The sequence below is a fragment of the Protopterus annectens genome, chromosome 8.part0 (genome assembly GCF_019279795.1).
Source record: "Protopterus annectens isolate FY-2018-M chromosome 8.part0, PAN1.0, whole genome shotgun sequence".
Taxonomy (NCBI): Eukaryota; Metazoa; Chordata; order Ceratodontiformes; family Protopteridae; genus Protopterus; species Protopterus annectens.
Genome location: NC_056741.1, coordinates 130871353 through 130894606, shown reverse-complemented (window position 1 = coordinate 130894606; position 23254 = coordinate 130871353). Strand labels below are relative to the sequence as shown.

General features: G+C 38.3%; 1 protein-coding gene across 1 annotated transcript in view; it reads right to left on the bottom strand.

Annotated features, from left to right (window-relative positions):
• LOC122808158 (pregnancy zone protein-like) overlaps window positions 1-8036 on the bottom strand; it is a 246115-nt gene extending 238079 nt beyond the window's left edge. The window contains exon 1 of the mRNA XM_044079131.1: window positions 8017-8036. Within this exon, the coding sequence (XP_043935066.1) occupies window positions 8017-8036 (20 nt within the window). The remainder of the gene's footprint in view (window positions 1-8016) is intronic.
• Window positions 8037-23254: the final 15218 nt, after the last annotated feature.

Sequence of the window (23254 nt, the reverse complement as noted above, 5' to 3'; positions counted from 1 at the left end):
AATGCCAGTGAGCACATCACCCTCAAGAAAGTAATTTATGTTAGCTAAGTTCTTTCATGTGAATGAAATTACTTAACTAAAATAAATTACTTCCCTGAATATGAGGTGTTCACTGGTGTTTTTTTTTTTTTTCATGTAAAAAATAGGAAAAAGAGGGTTGATGATGATGCTGATGATGAATTGTAGGGAAGTGGGGCTACTCTCCAGGTATAAGCAGTTATCGACAATGACCATTTGAAATATCGGGACCGACTACAGAGAGTCCTGAAATAATGAGACTGAATGGCTGAAAAAGGAATTTACATATACTAAGTCTGAGATGGCCATTTCTCAGAATATTCCCTTTTCTCCCGGTTATGGTGATCTTGGAGTTGATATATATAAGTTCTCAGGTGTGGGGGACTTGCTCCCCACATAAGGGTGCAGAGTAGGCTTGCCCCCCCACACACAAATAAAGTTTAAAGGAGAAAAGCGATCTTCAAGGTTCAGCCTTGTCTGGTTTCTCTTTTTTTTTTTTTGGCTTGTTGGCAGTTGGCATTTCAAGTCCCAGAATTTCAGTAGGCACAGTTATCAACAATACAGATTCCACACAATACAGCCCTGTGGTTCAGATCTTACAAATGCATGTTTATGGATCTACTTTGAATTGCTGCATTACCCAGACTTGTGCAGTTATATGCAAAATTAAAATGAAAAGGTGGAAGGTAAAGATGTACAGTCTTAAGCACAAGTACTGACTCATATGTAATTTTGAGGCAAGGGGAAGCCTAACCAAAACATAAGCATGATTTACTGGCAACTGAGTGGCTACATTTTAAATGCAGGAAGGGTGTGGAGGGGATGCATGAGTTACTTATGTATTACTTCTTCTACAGAATCTGTCTGTAGATTTCAGTTAATAGACCCAAAAGGGAAATATATATATATCTCAGAAATTATTTATTTTCTTGACTCTGCAGCTTCTTATATTATATGACCATAGTCATGGCAGATCTGGATCATGTAACACAAGCTTCATAGTGTTTTTATTTTTTTTTTAATTGAGAAGCCTGGTCAGGATTATCAGCTAGTAATAATGCTTAGAGAAACTGAGCTGTAACTGCTGCACATCTCCATGCCGCAATATCCTATTTGCCTAATTCTGAGTCCATCTATCCTTGCCTACTGCTGAAAAATTTGTAAGGTGTGCATTTTTGCTGAGACTATAGAGACTCAACTCTGTAGTGCAGCTGGCTGGGAAATCAAGTAACCTTACAAGCAACAAGGTCAGGAAAGAGAAAGTAATCAGACATACAATCAGCTGTACCACAATAATAAGTTACTCCACAGATAATAAGTGAATATTTCATTTAGACAAGCAGTCGTTGTTTCCCTGCAATATTGGGGAAAAGAACAGTAAGGAGAGTGTTTCCTGCACAAAATGCTTTATGATTTGGTCTGCCAGTTGGTGAAGTTGCTCTATTTAACACAGCATTGCTGTGTTGGGGTCTTTCATCAATGATTACAACTGACAGTATATTTAATCTTACCGTTAGGATATGGAGTAATTTTCGGGGTGCGTGCTGACAGCCTTTCTGTCAGGAATCCAGCTTAAGTTACTTAAATCAAGTTACTTAAATCCTGCTTCTCCATGCTGTATTGATAAGCCTAGTATGGAGAAGGATCTGCTGCGTTGGCTCTACTCAGGCTGGGTTACTCATCGGCTGTTTAAATAGTTTGTTTTGGGAATAGTATCCTTTGTACCTCAGCCTCTGAGTCACTCAGTATGTAGCTTGTCTGCATGTCTTCTTAACATAAACTGCTACCCTACCAATTTATGTTTCAGTTCCTCACATTACTTTGTGGTCAAATTTGTGGTAAGTAAGGTGTGTTACTCTGTGAGGCTTTCCTTGCTGAAATAATTTTCTTGGGTGGCGAAAGACAGGGTACCTTCTTGGCTAGGCTTACATAGGCCCTAGGGCCAATAGCCTAGTACCTCCCTATGAACCTATGAACCTAAGAATAAATGGGCAGGTGTAAAGTGAGCTGCTGCTGTTCATAGAGACAAGTTGTTTATACATATATGCTGGCTGCTTCATTTAGCTCAAGGGTTAGGCATTGGCTTTTACTGTACAGTGCCGGAATTCAGCCTATAAGCAGACTTCACTGGAATATTTTGACTAGTGGGTTTATTGTTCCTAGAGGTGGACAGACAAGTGGAATTTGAGTTTCCTGCACTGACCATAACTGGCATCAAAAACATCTGTGGAAATGTATCTGTCAGCTGTTGACAATGCACTAGGTGTGGTTTCACCATCTAGTGGATCAGCTCTCAGTGGTGCATTGGGTCATACACGAGTGCTCTCACATTAGAGGGTTTATTGGTAGTAACCAAACATGGGAAAGGGCAAGAGCAGATGATGCCTGTTTCCAGGGCTGGTGTATTAATCGGACAGGGCAGTCTTCTCAACTATGTCTGTCTGTCATCAGTAGTGCATATCTGATTGGTTAGTAATTAGGGAAGTACTTTTTTTTTCTTCAGAAACCATATGCTTTCGCATTCCTTATTTTGGCAGCTATTCAGTTAAGAGAATGGATACCTCAATCTTTGCATGCCTCTCAACTGGCCCTAATTTTGGGGCACCACATATTTGCTTAGGTTTTGCTTGGTCCCTCCTACTTGGTGATTTTGGTGAAGGGTGTGGGTTAAGTTAATAAATGAAATCAGTAATTACACTTATAGATATCTTTATGTCAAATGCTTTTTGATTCACATAGCTCCTATTTTGCCAATGTGTCAAGCTGCCAGAGTTTCTATTAAATGGTCTAATTGTCCTTTGATTGTCACTGAGTATTATGGGAGGTGGCTCTAATACTGTAGGTATGAGACTGAGACAGAAGGCTGTGAGTTATTAACCCAACAGCCTTAACAAAAAAAAAAAGTAAGAAATCATTGCCCCCCTCCCCTTTGATTTGCAAAGTTATATCCTGTTAGCCTGCCAGGATGTCACACTCATTGTAGAATGCTGTTCTTTCAAGATAGAGGTGCAATGTTTGATTTGGGTTTCTTTTTTATGTGTGTGAGGTAAGTTTTCTCTCAGGACAGGATTAGGTGAGTCATACCAGATGATTCATATATCTGTTTCCATATGATTCATATATCTGTTTCATCTCAAGTACAATTAAAATGACTATTTTTTTTTCTCTGTCCTTTTCCCTCACAAGTATGTCGACTTTGCAAGATCTGAAGTCCTGTTGAAAATGGGTAGCATTAGAGGCAAAATCACTTTTTTATGAGCATTTCAGCGAACAAGATCAGCAATCAGGAGCCTTAATTGCTCAGAGCAAAAGAACAGGACAATCAGCCACAGAAATGAACCCCAAGGAGGGAGAATCTGTCATAAAAAGGCTGAAGTGTCAGTCTTGCAAAGGGGCACTGGAAATTTCACCCACCAAGCAGAGATATGCTATTCATATGGTAGACCAGCTGTCGGCCGCAGATGCAGGAAGCATTGTAAATGTAAATGCACTACAGAATGCACTACAGAAGCTAGTTTACAAGATGTGGCAGTTGAGGAGTATCTTGAGAGGTTTTTAGACATTTTTCTGGAGGAAGGTGGAGCCAAAGTTGTTTGGCTTAGTTACTGAAAGAGGGTTTGGGAGCCCACAGCAGCCACTACAGTCATTTACAGAAAAGACTGTGAAGACAGGTACCTTGTCTTCCACACCTTTTTCTCATTTATCTTTAGTGAACCAGACACTTACTAAGCAGAATAGTGCATTAGGAGCCATTGGCGGGAGCCATGAAGATGTCTCCGGGTCATTGAGACAGGGGGTATCCATTATGGTGCACATACCCTCAAGAATTAAGGATGAGATATTCTTGAGGGGAATATACTGGTGTGTTTGATTTGTTCTATGCTGATGGAATTCAGCTTTTGTTTGTGGTCGATGGTTCAAGAGTCAAGGATTTAGTGGTGGCCCTTGCTCCTTTAGAGAAGAGACAAATGAACAGGTTTAAATTGAGAAAATGGGAAACTGGGTTGCAGGATTCATATTATATATGGCATTGATTGTAGAGACAGAGCAGCAGCAGGCACTGGCATTGCTTTTTATTTTTCATCCTTCTGAGACTCATTATGTTAGGGTGGATTAGCCTGAGTCTGGCACAGTCAGAGGTTCTGGAAACTAAGGGGCCTGAATAATGCATTGTGATAGGAAGAGCACCACCCAAACACATGGTTTTAGATTTGTTTTTTCCATTAAATTGTACACCTCCTTGGGTGGGAGGATTTTTAGAAATCTGCAATCAGTGGTAGGTAAGGAGGATGCAGGTCAACTATTTACTTATTAGAGAAGGTAGCTGGCCCTTTCAAAGTCCAACCCTTTATGCCTTTTCAAATCTCCCCATTGGGACTCATTCCTAAAAAGAAGGAAGGAAGGAGAATTCATGTTGCTACACCATTTATCTTTCTCTCAGTGTTTTACAGTGAATGACAATATTAGCAAGGCTGAGGTGTGAGTGCATACTGCATCACTGGATGAGGCCATCCATCTCATCAAGAAAGTACAGTTGTGTAAGTAAACGTACTATAACAGTAGATGTTTTATTGGTCACTGTTCAATAGCATTAGCTATATGGGTTATGTCCTGATAAGAATAAAACAGCCAGACAGATTCTAAAGTTTCAGGGCACCTTCCATATGCCAAAACTGTCAGGCCGTGAGCTAAGCTGGTGCTGAGTCCTGAAGAGCTTTCCTGCCAACAGAGAGATGGAGGCTGAGCCCTGAAAGGACGGTGCTAGGAATGACAAAAAATAAATGTCCACACTCCAACATAAAAAAAGCACATTAAAAAGCAAGGGAGATGGGGGGAGAGAGTGGCTACTGCAGTAGTAATTATTCAAACATCTACTGTTATGGTAAGTTTACTTACACAGCTGTACTGTGTTCATCACATTGATCACTGCTGCAGTAACCTTAGCTATATGGGTAGATTCCACATTTGGGAGGTGGAAGAGAAGAGTTGAGAGCCCCTGCAGAATGGTCCTAGCAAAGCCAGATATGGACCTAGAGAACGAATCAAGCTTAAAGTGATTTATAAAAGTATGTACAGAGGACCAAGTTACATCTTCTAGAACACTTCTAGAATCCAACCCTTTCCAAAAAGCCATAGATGAAGCCAAGGCCCTGGTAGTGTGGGCCTTGACCCTGCCTGGAATAGGTTTGTTATGGTGAGTTTGGCAAACGGTAATAGCCTTACACAATTATTTGGAAACAGTCTGTTTTGACCCATGTTGTCCCTTCTTCTTAGCAACACAAGAAATGGAAACTTGATCTGGTGATCTTTAATATTTAGTTCTGTCAAGATAGTACTTGGGTTGTCTTTGGATATGCAAGGTATGGGGTATCATTTCTCCCACATTCTGTATACTCAGGAAAGAAAATGTGGAGATGTATAGTCTGGCTTAAAGTAAACTTGGATACTACTTTAGGCATAAAAGAAGAATGAGTTCTCAAAGAAATCCTGTCCCTGTGAAAAATGAGATAGGGTTGGCTCGGCATAAGCACTTGCAATTCAGATACCCTTCTTGCATTGTCAGAGTAATCAGTAAAACTGTTTTCCATGTTAAGAATCTCAAGTCGGCCAGGTTTGCTGGTTCAAATGGAGCAAGTATTAGCTTCTCTTACAGAAAATGATCCCAAGTTGGGGCCACTGGTTTTCTTGGAGGTCATTTACATAAAGCCCCTTTCAAAGACATTTTGAAATGAGACTCTGTTGAAATAAGATGATTCATGGAAAGACATGCTGAAATTGATGATAAAATGATCAACGACAGAAGAATAAGAAAGACCATAAGATAGTAGCTCACATAGGTGTTGTAAAACAAGAGAATAACTAACCCTGAACAGGTGCTGGTTATGTTGTTGGCACCAACTAGAAAACTGTTTCCATGTGCTAACATTTGATTTTCTAATAGTAGGCTTCCCTGTCTCCATTAGTACCTGTTGCATGGCCTCAGTAAACAAGTGTCTAAATGGAATTAAGACCCTATCATCCAGACAGTCAACTGAACTTGATGGAGTTTGGGGTGTATCAAACATCCCTACTGTTGTGTGAGTAGATCCAGTTTGTGAAGAAGCCTGTGGTAATTACCCCTGTCCATTTCAAAAAAAGGACAGAAAGGATTTTCCACAATGATCTTTGGAAAATTCCTTCTGAAAGTTTGAAAAAGCATACAGGAATGTTCCTGTCCAAGGAAAAGAAAAAGCATCTGTTTTAAAGGTCTTCTTGCATGGAGTCCTGGAACAGAATCTTGCCAGTTGATTATTCAGACAGGATGCAAAGAGATCTACTTGAGGAGCTCCTCACAGATGGATCAAAGCTGTCTGACCCCCCCCCCCCCCTGATCTAGTTTCCATTTATGAGGGTCTGCCCTGGTCCTGTTCAACCTGTCTGACACAGTTTTGCTCTGATGGAATGTAGGATGGCTGTAGAGTAAGACTGTGCTACAAAGCTATATCCCAAGCTATCAGGCTAGTCTGCAAGGGTGTAGGACCTAGTTTCTCCCTGTTTGTTGATGTACCACATGTCTGTGGTATTGTCTGCAATAACACATTTTGCACTCTTTTATCCACCTTGACTCTCCAAGCAAAGCCAAAGGTGTCTGTGGTGACTGTCTGCTTTGGAAGAGAGAGGCAGAATGGGAGAGCAGGATTTAAGGATATTTGTCTCCACCAAATGATTTATTTTCTGACAAACCCCAGGACTGGCATTAGAAAAGACAAATGGTGTTGGTGTTGAAACAAAACAGACTTTAGATACCACTATATCTTTCTTATGTGGAGTCTTGCAAGGGTATCATGAGAATCATAGAAGCCACGAGACCCAAAATCCTGAGGTATTTCCCCCTACAGTGACTCTTGTGGAAGAAAAGCTTTTTGAACAGAGGTGCCTTGTTGGCATTGTAGGAACACAATCCTGTGTGAAGAAATAGAGAAAGACATTTGGATGTTCTCCTGGAATCCCAGTTTGTGTAAGAGGCCCCTCACCCAAGAGAGAGACTCCTGACACTTTGAAAAAGACTGCAAAGAAAAGCAAGTCCTCTAAAGATAGACAAATGTGGATACCCTGTAGTCTGCAATGAACTATAATGAGGTAGAGGCCATACTCTTGGTGTATATCCTAATCACTTTGGTGTTGTGAAGGGCAGGTCTTGCCTCCTGAACCTAGTAAGCTTCTTTAAAAAGGCTACAGAATCTGGAAACAGTGGTCACTCAGTGCACATTACTTATCTCAATCTGGCTAAGGCTTTCAGACACTATCCTCCATGACATTGTTCATAGAAAAACTTAAGGTAAAGCCCTATATTATCTGCTGGTTTACAAATAGGCTATCAGACAAATCACAGTTTGAGAAAGTTGTTGGTCCCCTCACTGAATATAAAATTGAAGCCAGTAGGGTACCATAGGGATCAGTGCTGGTTCTTGTTTGGAATTTATTTTGCAGTCATCCTGTCCAATATCCTGGAACTGTGGTTAACCAAGTATGACTGTAAGCTGTCCACCGTGATACACGCATCCATTGATGCTAAACAGCTCAGGTGTACTGAAAACAGTGTCAAGTTAAATGCAAGAAAGTGCAGCAGATTCACATTCAGTCCCACCTCATATGTTTAAAAAGATACCCCTCTTCTGAGAAATGCATGGTCATAAGAGAACTTGGCAATCATGTGAACAGTTCTATCTTACTATCTCACTAATTCTCTATCTCACTCATTCATAGTGTTTTCAATATAGTCAGGAAGTCCTTCTATATGTTCCAGCTAATTATACCCAAAGGAATATCTTCAAGATCCAAAGAAGTAGTACTGTTTTAGGGTTTTATTTTTTTTTTAATTAACTCATTTGCTTCCTGCTAATACAATAAATTCCTTGATCCTGACCAAGCATGAAAAAGTAGGTAGGCTTTTATTCTATTATCCTTCTCTTAAAAGACTGATAAAAGGGGGAATGTGGGCATTCTGATGACACACACCTGTAATCTCCATCTTTCATTTTCGCATATGTATACTGCAGAATATTTGACAACTAAAAAAGTCCTATTTAACAACTCAAAATACACAACAATTTTTGTGTGCTTTCCCTCTGCCACTCAGGATTTCTCACGCTTTTATTTGAGATCTATGTCTAGGATTAAAAGCTGTAAAGAAGGTCTCTCCATATCCTATCACTTAGAGCTAGAAAGTATCTTAAATAAAGTATTTTCCTTGGTATATATTGGCACTGATTGAATTGCCTGCTTGCCCAGTAACTGCTGAAAGAGACGTAGAGCAAGCCTACTTGATCTTTTGGTCTAGAGGGCATACTCATAAATGCAGTGTAGCAAACAATTCTGTGGTATAACTTAATGATGCAACTTTTCTGATCTATTTATCTGTAATTCCTGAAAACAGTGTATTGTAAAATAGTTAATTCTTCCTCCAAGACGTAAAACAGGTAGACATGAGAAAATAAAATAAATCCTAGCATACAGGCCAAATAAGAATTTTAGTCAGGGAGTAACCGAACGATTGATTGATTCATGCATTTATTTATTTTGCAAGCTAAATGACTAAACAATCATCTGTACCAGATAAGAAGAAGATAATAAGGCAGCGTAAATGTACTTGCAACCTGAACTAAATTTAAGCAGCAACTCACACTTTACATGAAAAACAAACTGTAAAAATGTATCAAATTAAATAAAAATTTCTGTTTCCATTACCTCCTCAGTGGTAATGTGGTTAATGAGCTTTCACTTAACCAGACCCAGCAGCCCCAGATTCTTTCAGCATTGCAACAATATTCAGAATGTACAGTTGTGTAAAATTTTACCACAGTGGTAGCTGTCCTTGCCTTCACTGCTGCAGTATTCATTACCATATGGGATTCCCCGCCGCGGAAACCCAAACATCTGGCCAGTCTACCAAAGACTATTTGTTGCTTATTTAAAAGGTACCCCAAATGTAACCCAAACAATATAAAGGTGATGTTCAGGCTTACCATAAACAGATGTGATTGCCTCAGTAGGAACCCCTCTACAAGGAACCCAAGAGGTAATCTGTACATCCAGGAGACAAGAGATTAGGGGGATGGAGAGAGAGAGAGAGAGAGAGAGAGAGAGTGAATACTGCAGCAGTGAAGATAAGGACATCTACCGTTATGATAAAATTTTACACTACTATACTATGTGCTTACATTCACTGCTGCAGTATTCATTAACATATGGGAGAGTGCCAAACCACAGGATGAAACTGGGGAGGGGGAAGGAGCAGAAGATTCCACTAAAAAGCCATGAAGAAAGGCACTAGCAAAACTAGTCCTAGCTCTAGAGACACCATCTAACTTGTAGTGCTTGGTAAATGTATGCACAGAAGTCCAAGCAGCTGCTTCAAAAATAGAGTTAGTATCTAAGCCCTTGGAAAATGCACCAGAAGAAGTGAGAGTTCTAGTAGAAAGAGACTTAACTGAAGAAGGAAGGTTCTTGTGAGGAAAAGTGTAAAAAAACTGAGGCAGAAAAGCAAACAACCACCACATCCCAGCACAAACCATGAGACACATAGCTCACATAAACAGTGTGTCACTCAACCAAAGCCCATGAGGCAAAACAACTTACCCAATACACTAGTCATAGGTGACTCAATAGTAAGGCACACTGATGTCCCACTCACTAGGTTGAATAAGGAGAAAGTTACGGTCAGCTGCTTGTCGGGTGCCCGGATCCACCACATAACACACACACTTAGGTCACTCCACAACAGGTAGAAATATGACTCTGTAATTGTCCATGTTGGTGTGAATGACCTGAGATGTACCTCCCTGGACTACATGAAAACAGACATAGAGGAGGTCTTGGATCTTGCAGCCCAGACAGGTATGACCCTAGCTCTGAGTAGTATCCTACCATCACCCAGAATGATACCACAGTACAAGCAGAAAATGATTGACATCAACAATTGGCTAAGTTTCTGGTGTCATTCTAAGGGGATCCAGTATCTGTCTGCTTGGGATGACATAATCGACAGACCTTGATGCTTTGCCAGAGATGGCCTGCACCTGTCATCCCAGGGATTCTGGATACTGGCCAAGGCTGTTGCCACCCCTATAGTGCCTTTTTTAGGCAATTTCCTGAAGACAAAATTATCACCGTAACAGCTACAAGCAAACAAAATCTGAGGGTTATGCTACTCAAAGCTAGAAGTCTAAATCTCAAAATGCACTCACTCGAAGCACTCCTTAAAATGGAGAACACGGACATCTGTGCAGTGACCGAGACCTGGTTCAAGGCTCCAGAGAGCACCCCAGCACTGCCAGGCTATAATTCATACCACACTTTTCAGCCCCTAAACCTGGACTGAAGCAAGAAAGGCGGTGGTGTCTCCATATTCATAAATGATATGCACACCTCCAGACTAGTAGCCCAACATAACACATCAGCGATACTTCAGGTACAAATAACATTGGGTAAAACTGCAATCCAGGTTGTAGCCTGCTATAGATCCCCCACCATGAAGCAAGACTCTCACTCCGCATTCCTAAACACAGTGGAAAATATTAGGGTACAACCCAATACCCTTATACTGGAGACTTTAACAACCCCTCCATTAAGTGGGAAAATTACTCATGTGCCAACACACTTGCTCAACGTTTTCTGGAATTCATTAATTCCAGCACCCTGGACCAACTCATTGTTACCTCCACCAGGGGTAGAAACATCCTTGACCTGGTCGTTACTAACACAGGCGACCATTGCTCTACACCAGTAATTAACTCCTCCCAGGTCAGATCTGACCACAATCTAATCATCATGGCTATCCACATCCCACTCTCACCCTCCAAATGAAACCACTGCAAAAAAACTTCCTCAAAGCCAATTTTGGATTTCTAAAATCAGAGGTGGCTAACTTCACGACACCCATGCAAATGGAAAATAGGTGCATGACTGAATCATACACCAATGCACTGTAGGAGCACATACACAGGTGCATGGAATGGGCCATACCAAACAGAACCAAGACACTCTCCTCCAAAAAAAGGAAGCCAATGTGGTGGTCTCCCACCATAAACAAATTCTACAACAGAAGGAACAAAACTGTTGCAGAAAAGGCTGAAGTCCCAAGACTGGAAAAACTCCCTTATCAGCCTCAGCAAAAAACTGAGATCCATCACCAAATGTTCTAAAGCTAGCTATGAAAACAAAACTGCTGCTGATTCTAAAGATAGCCACAAGGCATTCTATAGTTATGTCAAGAATCTACATGGCACTACTCAGATCTGCGCTGAGTTGCAGCACAATGGCAATACATATATAGAACCAAATGATACTGCCAACATATTGGCTGACAGGTTCAGTGCGAACTTTATTCCCCTTTCACCCCCTAAAGGGCCTATTACAATAACTGAGGAATGTCATGTCCCTATTACCATGGCTACATAGGTTAAAAACTGCACTGTCCAAAGCCAAGAATACAGCTTCCATGAGAACTGATAATATCCCTGGCTGTGTTCTACATGAATGACAAAGTGAACTGCCACCACACCTGAGTACCCTGTATAATCATAGCTTCATTTCAGGCTTTGTTCCATCCGAATGGCGCACTGCTATGGTCATCCCACTCCACAAAGGGGGAGCGAATACAGACCCTGGGAACTACCATCCTATTAGCCTGATGAGTCTGATATGGAAAGCTATAGAGCGCATCATCATGGATCTTATAAATAAGGACATAGGGAATCTCCAAACTCTGTATCCCATGCAGTTTTGGGTTTGTGAAACTTAGATCATGCCTGCTCAACCTGATAGACTTCTTCGAGTCTGTCACCAGAGCTATGGATAAGGTCAAGGTAGTTCAAACAGCCTACTCAGATCTTGCCAAGGCCTTCGACACCATCTCTCACTCAGGAATCATAGATAGATTCATTAAACTAGGCATAAACCCCTATGTCATAAGTTGGGTTGCCAACTGGCTCACTGATAGAACCCACGCTGTGAAAGTAGTGGACTCCAAATCTGACTACTAACCAGTTACAAGTTGTGTTCCACAGGGATCGGTCCTAGGTCCTCTTTTTTTTGGCATCTACTTCTCTGAAGTTCAAGCCAACACAAAGGGAGTCTGGCTGACCAAGTTCACAGATGATTGCAAAGTGGGAGTCATTATTGATTCTCCAGCTGATGAAGACATTCTACAAAAAGGCCTCACTGACACCATTGACTAGTGCCAGAACTATGGCCTTAAGCTCAATGCCAAAAAGTGTATTGTCATTCTCTTTGGGAAAAATTAGGTGCCCATGAACTACCACATAGGAAGTAGTCCACTAAACACTGAAAGTGTGATAAGAGACCTGGGGACACAGGTTGACAGCAACCTCTCCTTTGATAACCACATTGCCACTGTAGTCAAAAAGTCCTTCTTTGTGGCACATCTCATTACAATAGGTTTCTTATCCAGTTTCTCATCCAGGAAGAAAGAGGTTATAATCTCTCTCTACTCGTCCCTCACTAGACCTGTTATAGAATACAATGCCATATTTGGTATGTACCTCTCTAGACACCTACAACAACTAGAAAGGCCACAAACATACCTCACTAAGAGGATCTTAGGCCTTAGACACATGCCCTATACAGACAGACTCATAAATCTCCAGCTATACTCTGTCTCTTATCGCCTACTTACAGGCGATCTCTGATTGACCTACAAAGGTATGTCTGACCCAGAGCTGCTAGATATGCTGCACCTAAAGAAATCCCAATCCCTCCATGCCACATGCTCCAGGGACCTAAACCTCATTACCACAATAAACAGAACATGTTGGAGGGAGAGGTTCCTAACCCAGAGACTTCCCATACTTTGGTACAATCTTCCCATTCACGTCAAGCAGAGCACTTCACTGGCCCTCTTTAAGAGAAATCTTGATGTGTGGATGGGCAATAGGAAATTCATCCCAAGGATCACTTCAGTGGCCTTGCTTGACAGGGGCACTGGGAACTAACTTTGGGCAGCATGATGCCAGGGAATCTTCTTGGGCTAGGCTTATATAGGCTCCAGGGCCATTAGCCTAGTAAACACCTATGAACCTATGAAAAGGAAAATAGCCTTGGAAAGCCAAGACAAAATAGTTTGCTTGGATACAGCAAGTCACAAAGATCTAGGATGAAAAGAAACAAATAACTGATCAGATTTCCTATCCAAATAAAACCTGAGTTGCCTATACACATCCAAGGTATGCAGCACCCTCTCACTGTCATCTTGCGGAGAGGGGAAAAAGTAAGCAGATTAATAGACTGGTTAAGTGAAAGCTCATTAACCACTTTAGGCATAAAAGAAGAGTTAGTGTGCAAGGATACTCTGTCCGCATGAAAGATCAAAAAAGGAGGACAACCATATGGGCCTGCAACTCAGACACCAGTCTAGCAGAAGTAAGAGCTAACAAAAGAACAGTCTTCCAGGAACAATGATGCAAGGAGATTGAAGCAGCAGGCTCAAAAGGAGCCTGAGTCAACTTCTCCAAAACAAAGTTAAGATCCCAAGGAGGAGGGATAGGCTTCCTGGAAGGTTTAATATTAAGGACACCTTTAAGAAATTGTTTCACCTCAAATCCAGAAATTAGATTAGGAGAAAAGGGTAAACAAGCAGACCAAATCAGCACTGAGCAACTTACACAAATAAAAGAGAACCAAAGAAGCATCCACAATAAGTGGGTCCAGGTTGTGAGAGAGACACCAAATAGAAAACCTCTTCTATTTGGATAAGTAGGATTTCCTAGTAGTAAGTTTTCTGGTCTCACTCTTTTTTTAATTTCTCCAAATTTTGGGGGTTTCTAATACCATGATGGGGATGGACCCCATTCTTAAGTCAAAGTACAATTAAAGTTTATGAAGTTTGTATTGTTTCACTCTGTGATGTCAGACAAAAGTGCTCTTTGCAGTACCTGCAATGTGCCCAGTAATGACTCCTGTAATTCATATGGAGTTACGTGTATTGGTAACTTATTTAAATATGGTGGTAGACTCTATTTTATAAGACCCATTGCTCCTACTACAGTTGGAACCATCTGGGCATCCTTCTTCCACGTTGCTCTCATTTCTGCTTGCAGATCCTGATATTTTATAACCTTGTGTCTCTGTACGCAGGACACTGTAGTCACTGGGTGTGACAATTTCAATGATCAATGCTACTCTTGTCTTCTTTTCTTGGACCACTATATCCGGTTTTCTAGCATCTATCTTTTGAACTGATGGTAATGAGTGGTCCCATGTGATGAAGACATGATCATTTTCTATGATGCTTTGTGGCTCATGTTTCCAGTGCTTCTCAGCCACTTCAAAGCCATAATGTGTGCACAATACCCAGTGCAACAGTCTCACCACACTATTGTGCCTTTCAGTGTGCAGGCCCTCTGCCATTAGTATGTCACAACCAGCAAAGAGGTATGCAACGATTTCCAGTTCGGTTTTACAAAACCTACATTTATCTGTTTCTCCCACATGTTCAATGGACTTTGTAAACCAGCGTGTATGTAGACCACTATCTTGGGCTGCCAATATTAACCTTTCATCTCTTGGTTTAAATTCACCTCTCCTTAACCATTCCTGCATTCATTCCTGATCAACATGAGGTTCTTCCAGAAGTTTTCTATACTTACCACTATATTTATGATTTTTCCACATCTCTTGCCTTTTCATTTGGTCATTCACCTTATATTATTTCTTTTGTTTTTTGGCACATTCAGTTGCTGTCTGATTTTTTTCTACTTCTGATTTGATTTCCATTCCTGCTTGATGGCAATATGCTTCTGCTAAGTTAAGCATAGAAGTCATCTTAGATTTGTTCTCCTCATGTTTCAAAACCTTCACTACGTTTGGGTCTCTTGAAGTCAGCAGATATGTGTGATGTTCCATGATTGCAGATCTGTACATGTAAAAAATTTCAAGGAGGCCCATCCCTCCTTCAGAATGGGGAATATATAAGCTTGGTATGCACTGATTTTTATAGATAATCTGGTAAGCATGACACATCCTTCTTGTTTTAATATCTAATCTATCCAGCACGTTTTGGGGTCAATCAATCACTCCAAAACTATAAGTTAGGACAGGCAGAGCCGTACCTCCCAACTGTAGTGAATTACTTGTTTTTTACTGAGTTTTGCGGTCCAAATAATGGGGTGCCATGATTTCCGAGTGGCACCCCTTCATTTCCGATTTTTTTCCCAGGTTTGAAATATTTTCTGCCTTTTGATGTACTTATACAGGCTGCATGGAGTCTGCTTCTAAGGTAGAAACTGGTGTGTGTGTGTGTGTGTGTGTGTGTGTGTGTGTGTGTGTGTGTATGTATGTGTGTGTGTGTATGTGTGTGTGTGTGTGTGTGTGTGAGTGTGTGTGAAAATGCCCCCAAGTGAATACACCTGGTGGCTAGAGGTACTCCGGCTCAAACCCTGTACCTTGGGTACAGGTAAAACGTGCCTAAAGTCCCTAGCCACCACTATTTGTGAATGTATGCCTTTTCAGGATTTTTGTGGCAAATCACTACAGGATTGAATTCATTAAATAATGACAGCCATTGGAATTTCAGCCTTCATGTTCTTCAGAAAATAAATGGTAACACAAATGTTTTATGTTAGCAATTTTCTAAGTTTATAAGATCAGTATTTTAAATTTGTCCCTGTTTTGGGGCTGTATTCCCCCATTATTGGCTTTGTCCAGGTTTTTTGTGCTAAGAGGTTAAGAGATATGGTGGTGAGAAGTGACATATGAATTCACTAAATGATAGCCATTTAAGTTTCAGTCTTCATATCTTTGAGTAAGCTGCTGATTTGGCATAGTGGTATGTTGCTCTGACTGTAGTGCATAGGGTCCTGGATTTAAGACTTGACAGTGAAATGCATGGTGGTAACACAACATTTTATTCTAGCAAATTTTCAAAATTATACAAGCAATGTTTAAAATGTGTCCCTGTTTTTTTTTTTTTCTTTTGCTCCCCAATTGAAAATAAGTGTGAGAAGCTGTGCAAGATGCCTATGGCTTACACTATAGTCATTCTATGTGTGTGTGTATATATATATATATATATATATATATATATATATATATATATATATATATATATATATGTATGTATACACATGGGCCCCCTTTGAATGGTGGACATTTCACAATGTCGACATTCATATGGCTGAGACCATATGATCAACGTTTGAAATGTCGAACATGGGGAACCAGCATCTCCGTACAGTGCGGAATGGAAAGATTTCCATTGTCGCAGTGTAATGCGATCTCGGAGTTAGTATATTTAAGTTCGCAGCATTAAGGTAAGTTTTTTTTTGTGTGTTCTACTTGTATGGTCGACATTTCAAATGTCGATCATATGGTCTCTGCCATATGAATTTCGACATTGTGAAATGTCGGTCATATCAAGTAGACCCATATATATATATATATATATATATATATATATATATATATATATATATTATTGTGTTTGTGAAAGTAGACTTTTATGATGGAAATGTTCTGAATTTGGCAGTTTTGTCATTATTGGTTCATGCATTTTATTTCATTGCCTAATGCCTACTGGAAAAATGTTCAAACAATAAATTTTAAAATGCGCTCTAACTTAAGTCTAACAAGTGTGCTGTATTATACAAGGAATACAATTCAGGAAGGTGTATCAAAGAACACATGTATGCTTCTTGTTTTGTGTCCAACGGGCCCATGATTTGAAAAGAGCCGAAAGGTAATCTTTATCCACCACTGGCCAGATGCATTTTCTTTGGATGTGATGTGGGTTTCAATGTTGTTTCAATGAATGTGAGTTTCTAGGGCAGAGAAGTTTTAATGCCGAGTCTATTTTCATTGTGAGACAGTATTGCTTTGTTTAGCAGATGTCTATTAGTGTTTGTGCATTGTGCTATAAAATGTAAAAATAAAATCCAAATAATCATTGTAGAAGTAAAGCAGTATGCACACCTTAGTGATTACGGTAAATGGGGTGAAATAGTCAGCTAATGGGACATTAAAATGGCTGCAGGGAGACTCTGCTGCCATATTTTGGTTGTTCTTCAGTTGGTGTTTGAAAGTTGGTATCCCACAATCCATTTGAGTGGGTGGGGTTACATAATTATGTATGCAAACTATACATTAATCAACGTACAGATTTGTACCTATTCTTCATGGGTCTTTTCCAGATTTTTGATCTTTCCAGGTTGAGAGATTTGGGCAGAGGAAATTGGTTTATAGCTTGGATTTTGTTCCTAGACATCAATGCTCTTTTCAGGATTAATTTAAGTCTTTTAAAATACTCCTAAGTTTTATATGCATTTGCTCACGTTTTATTGCCAACCCTTCATCAATTACCAAGTATTTATACACCCCCTCTTGCTCAAGTTCTTTTATATCACATTCTTGTCCCAAACTGATGTTTTCCTGGTGCTGCAGTTTTCCTGCTTTAAATGTTGTTTTGGCACATTTATCAAGACCAAATGACATTCTAATATCATCTAAAAAAGTTTTAACAACCTGCAGCTGTGCTTTCAGTTCCTTGTCTGATGCACTATACAGTTTTAAATCATCGACAAAGAAAAGATGAGAAGTCTTTAGACTTTGTTGTTTTCTAGGAGCCACATTATAGCCATGGTCTAAGCTGTTAAGTAGACAGCTTAATGGGTTAAGGGCAAAGAGTCACCCTGGAATACCTCCCTTTGAACTTTTATCCCTGGGATAGCAATTTGTCCTTTACCATGATTTAATTGCAAAGTAGTCTGCCATTGTTTCATGGTCACTGTAACATAGTCTATCAGTGTAGGATGTATCTTATACATTTTTAAGCACTCTTTTAACCATGAATGTGGGATACTATCAAATGTTTTTTTGTAGTCAATCCATGCCATACTTAGATTCTTAAAATAATGCAGCTGAACTCGCACAACGGGCCGGTGCAACGGCCAAAAAGCAAATCCAAATTACAAAAAAACAGCCAGCACCCGGAATCACACTGGAAATATATATTTATTTAAGATCCACGATCATACCGGTTTCAGCATCAAGCCTTCTTCAGTGATGTTGACCCATAATGCCAACTAATTATATATAGCCTAAAGTTAATTACATAATTAACTAAAAATCAGGGAGGACTGTATTTAAAGCTATACATCACATATCTATATATTCAAATAGTAATAAACTCCTAATACTGAATATATAAATACCCCAGACGTCATTCAAAGGCCCCAAACTAAAGAATATATATGTGTAAATAAGGTCTAATAATATATATTGACCTACACAACTTATAAATGATCATTCATACCTGGAAAAAAACAAATCCCCAAGTCTTATGATCCATGTTTTTTCTTTCTTATCAAGCAAACTGTGCCAACCGGATTTATTAATATGATCACCCCTAATGATATCAATAATTTGAAATTGAAATTTAGCTTTGTTATGGGACAAAACATGCTTGTAAAGGGCACTGGACAAATGTTTATTCCTATCATCACTCAGATGTTCAGACATCCTGATTCTAAGCGGTCTAGATGTTTGTCCTATATAGAAAGTACTACATGAACAAGTCACCAAATAAATAATCCAACTCGTTCCACAATTTCCAAAACATCTAATATCAAATAATTTACTAACATTTTTACTTGAAAATTCCTTAGATTTTTTGATGTATCCACAAAAAGAACAATGCCCACATGGGAATGAACCCCTGAGCTCCTCCCCTGTTAGTGTACGTTGTATCCCTCCAACATGTTTATATCTCCCTTGTTTATGCATATTTAAATAGGAGCCCAATGTACGACCTCTCCTAAATGAATATAAACAATTAGAACCTAAAAACTTAGCTATCTCTGAATTAGCTAGTAGTATATTCCAATTATTTCAAAAGTAGTTGACGTATGATAAAAACGGAATAGGAATACTTTTTAGTCCAAAGTTAGTAACGCTTCCAAAAACAAACTGGAAACCGTAAATCCAAGTTAAAACACATTAACGTCTTTATTTGTCACAGTACGTTTTTGTCTTTACCAACCAAATGACTTCATCAGATGCACAATAAATTATATCTAACACATATTTATACCCTTCTTGAATTAATTACTTAATTAAAACCAATCGTTTATTTAAATAAGTTTAAAACCAACCAATCTTGTTTTTTGTATGCACTCATGCTCATGAATAATTCATTACACTTTTAAAATAGCGCTTCTGTAAAACAGAACTCAAATTCAATACAGTCTCTTTAGGATGAAATGTCTCTAAAAACAGTGTGCAAAATAATGTGAGCTCTCTAAGTTAAAATTTGTTACTTGATGCTTCTGTGAATGAAATAAATAAGTAAACTTTACTAACATTCTTATTGTATAAAGGTTGTTACTATGAGGTTAATAAACTATACCATCAAATTCAAAATTTATCTCTTGTAAATATGTTATAAAATATAAAAATAATAAAATACAATTTTTTATATATAATATAAAATATAAAAATAGGGTGTTGATACTCCCATATAATGAATGTCTTACTTATATATTGTTTTTATGTGTCCCATATAAGAGTTTATAATTATTATAACATTAAAGTTTGGCAGATCTCAATTTTAATAATGGCATTATAGAAATATATTCATTTAAACCAGGGTGGCTACTAGCATCTAGGGTTAGTTGCCACCACAATTTTCGAAATTCAATTCTTTCTTCCCATGGCCCTCCCCTACCATCTGTTCTTACCTGTTCTAACACTAGAAAGGAAAATTTGGCTTTTGAACATATAATCGAATGTTTATAAAGTGCATTAGTGTCTTTTTTAATAGATATTTCATAATAATGTTTGTAAATCCTCCTTTTGAGTTTTCTCTCTGTTTTACCTACATAGAAGGATTTGCAAACTATGCAAGATGCTAAATAAACAAGATCTGCCAAACCTTAATGTTATAATAATTATAAACTCTTATATGGGACACATAAAAACAATATATAAGTAAGACATTCATTATATGGGAGTATCAACACCCTATTTTTATATTTTATATTATATATAAAAATTGTATTTTATTATTTTTATATTTTATAACATATTTACAAGAGATGAATTTTGAATTTGATGGTATAGTTTATTAACCTCTTAGTAACAACCTTTATACAATAAGAATGTTAGTAAAGTTTACTTATTTATTTCATTCACAGAAGCATCAAGTAACAAATTTTAACTTAGAGAGCTCACATTATTTTGCACACTGTTTTTAGAGACATTTCATCCTAAAGAGACTGTATTGAATTTGAGTTCTGTTTTACAGAAGCACTATTTTAAAAGTGTAATGAATTATTCATGAGCATGAGTGCATACAAAAAACAAGATTGGTTGGTTTTAAACTTATTTAAATAAACGATTGGTTTTAATTAAGTAATTAATTCAAGAAGGGTATAAATATGTGTTAGATATAATTTATTGTGCATCTGTTGAAGTCATTTGGTTGGTAAAGGCGAAAACGTACTGTGACAAATAAAGGCGTTAATGTGTTTTAGCTTGGATTTACGGTTTCCAGTTTGTTTTTGGAAGCGTTACTAACTTTGGACTAAAAAGTATTCCTATTCCGTTTTTAACAGACGTCAACTACTTTTGAAATTTTATTTGTGTGTTATCGTTGGTAGTTGCCTGTTATTGGCTATTTTGGTTTATTTTCGGCAACACGGATATGGAATCTAATCCTGTTCCTGATTCTAGAGGACAGGTAGATCTCGGTATGATGCGTAAGCTGATTGGACAGCTTACTGAGTTGATTGATTTGCTGACTCCCCTTAGCCTTTCACTGATACGGAAACAAGGTGAAACCAGTACATGGAGGGTTCATGGAGGCGTTAGAAACAACGAAGCTAACGGAGAAGACCACGAGGATGGGAGAGAGCTTATGGGCACCAATTTGGACGCCGGCGACTCCGACAATCTGAATAGTGACTCTTTTAATCCGTTACTTACCCCACATGCTTTAAATGCTCAGGATGGACACAGTGACACTAGGCACGGCAAGGGGAGTACAGCTAGGAATTTGCCTGATACACACAGGCACAGTACAGGTACTGGAAACACTAATATTATTAACGAGGATTTGAACTCATGGTTAAACTACAAATGTGAATTAAAAACAAACTTTAATATCACAGACTTTAAACATAACAATAATACTTTTTCACAAATGTTGGGTGACTTATCTAGACTAATGTGGAAATTTAGAAATTTAAAAATCGAAAATGAATATCTAAATGAATGTGTGCACAAAGAAATTGTACCTAAAGGACTAAGGTTATGGAAATTTCCAAATAATGTGATTTCTGGTTCCGAGTTTCACAAAGCGCTACTAAATGTTTTTAATAATTGTGGTTTGAATGTTTTAAAATTAATGATCAAAGACAATAACCAGGTTATGGAAATGCTACATAAAGAAATTTTAGAGCTTGATTTACGTATTAAAAATGATTTATTATTTTCTGTGAATGAAGAGAAATTGAAATATTTTAATATTAGAAAGGATGTTGAGAATAAATGTAATGATGTTATTAAAAGAAAGTTAAAGAAATTAGAAAGGGATATCTTAGAGTATAAAAATAACACTTGTTACCCGAAACCACCTTTTAGAAGGGACTATTATAAGGAAGGGGGGAATAATTATAATTCTCACAATAAAGAAGGAGATGGAGGGAGATATGAAGTTCTGAATGATTTTGGAGAAGACCAGGCTAATTATGACCAAGAATTTCCACCACTAAGGAGGTCTGAGAGGTTGTTAAATAGGATGGGGCAACGACCAGAGCAACAAAATTTTCAGGGAAGGGGGGAGGGGGAGAGGGCGTTATTAAACGTACCTCAGCCTATTTTCCCGCCTACCCCCGACACCCCACAGATTGTCTCACACAATGGTATTAAGTTCACACTCAATAATTTTGCAATATACAACTTTAGTGGTATAGTCTTGGAGAAAGGACATTTTGATTTGCTATCTAAGGGACTAAAATTCATTCCCTTCAACAAAGGAGATATAGCCAAGTCTCTTATGGATGTCAGAATATTCCTAAGGAAGGTTAACTTGGACATTATATTACCAGGTAATAATAATAATAATAATATTCCCAACAATGAGTTAAAACGAAGAACCACATATAATCCACCCCTACACCCCCAACTTAAAAATCTTGAAAATATGTTAGATAAAGAAATTAGAAAGGCACATTACTATTATAAGGGACATAAAAACAACTTGAACCATGAAGAAAAAACTTGTTTGGATAAATTAAGAAATAATACTGCAATTAGAGTTATGAAGCCTGACAAAGGGGGAGGGGCGGTTATTATGGAAGCTATACATTATGAAAGTAAAATTAATAATATTCTCTGGGAGGAAGACAAATATTCCTCAGTCTCCATAAATGAGGTTAATATAGCCTATAACAAAATAGATTCTAATTTATTTAATATGATGCAGGAAGAATTAATTGATTTCAAAACTTACAAATATCTAAAGGTAGATAAGCCTAGGATTCCGTCTTTATTTGGAATCCCAAAAATTCACAAAAATGAAATTGACCCACCTTTTAAACCTATAGTGTCTGCTGAGGGGTCAAAGACCCAGCCCCTTGCTAAATACCTTGACTTCAAGTTAAAACAAATCTGGATGAGTAAATTATTCATGTTAAAAGATTCTTGGGACTTATTAAAAACTGTGACAACAGATTTATATGATGAAAACATGATATTTGTGACTATTGATATTGTTGATCTGTTTTCCTCCATTCCCTGGGTAGAAGGAATGAGGATGTTTGAGGATATGATATACCAAGAAAATAGCTTGAGTCAAAAAGAAAAATTAACATTTTCATGGTTAATGGATTTAGTTCTGCGAAACAACTTCATATATTTCAAAGGAGAATGTTATCAACAATTGCAGGGAGTAGCTATGGGGGCAGCATGTGCCCCCACCTTTGCTAATTTAGTTCTCACAAGATGGGAAGAAGAGAATATTAAAACAACTGAATTTAAACAATATTGGAAGTTGTACCGCAGATTTTTGGATGACATTATAATTTTTTGGAATGGAAGTAGAGAAAAACTTAATGAATTTTTGGAATGGTTAAATACTACTAGTTCCTTTTTAAAGTTTACTCATAATATTACAGAAAACAGTGTACAATATTTGGATGTGGAAATTTATAAACTGAACAACAAATTAGAAACAAAAGTGTACAGG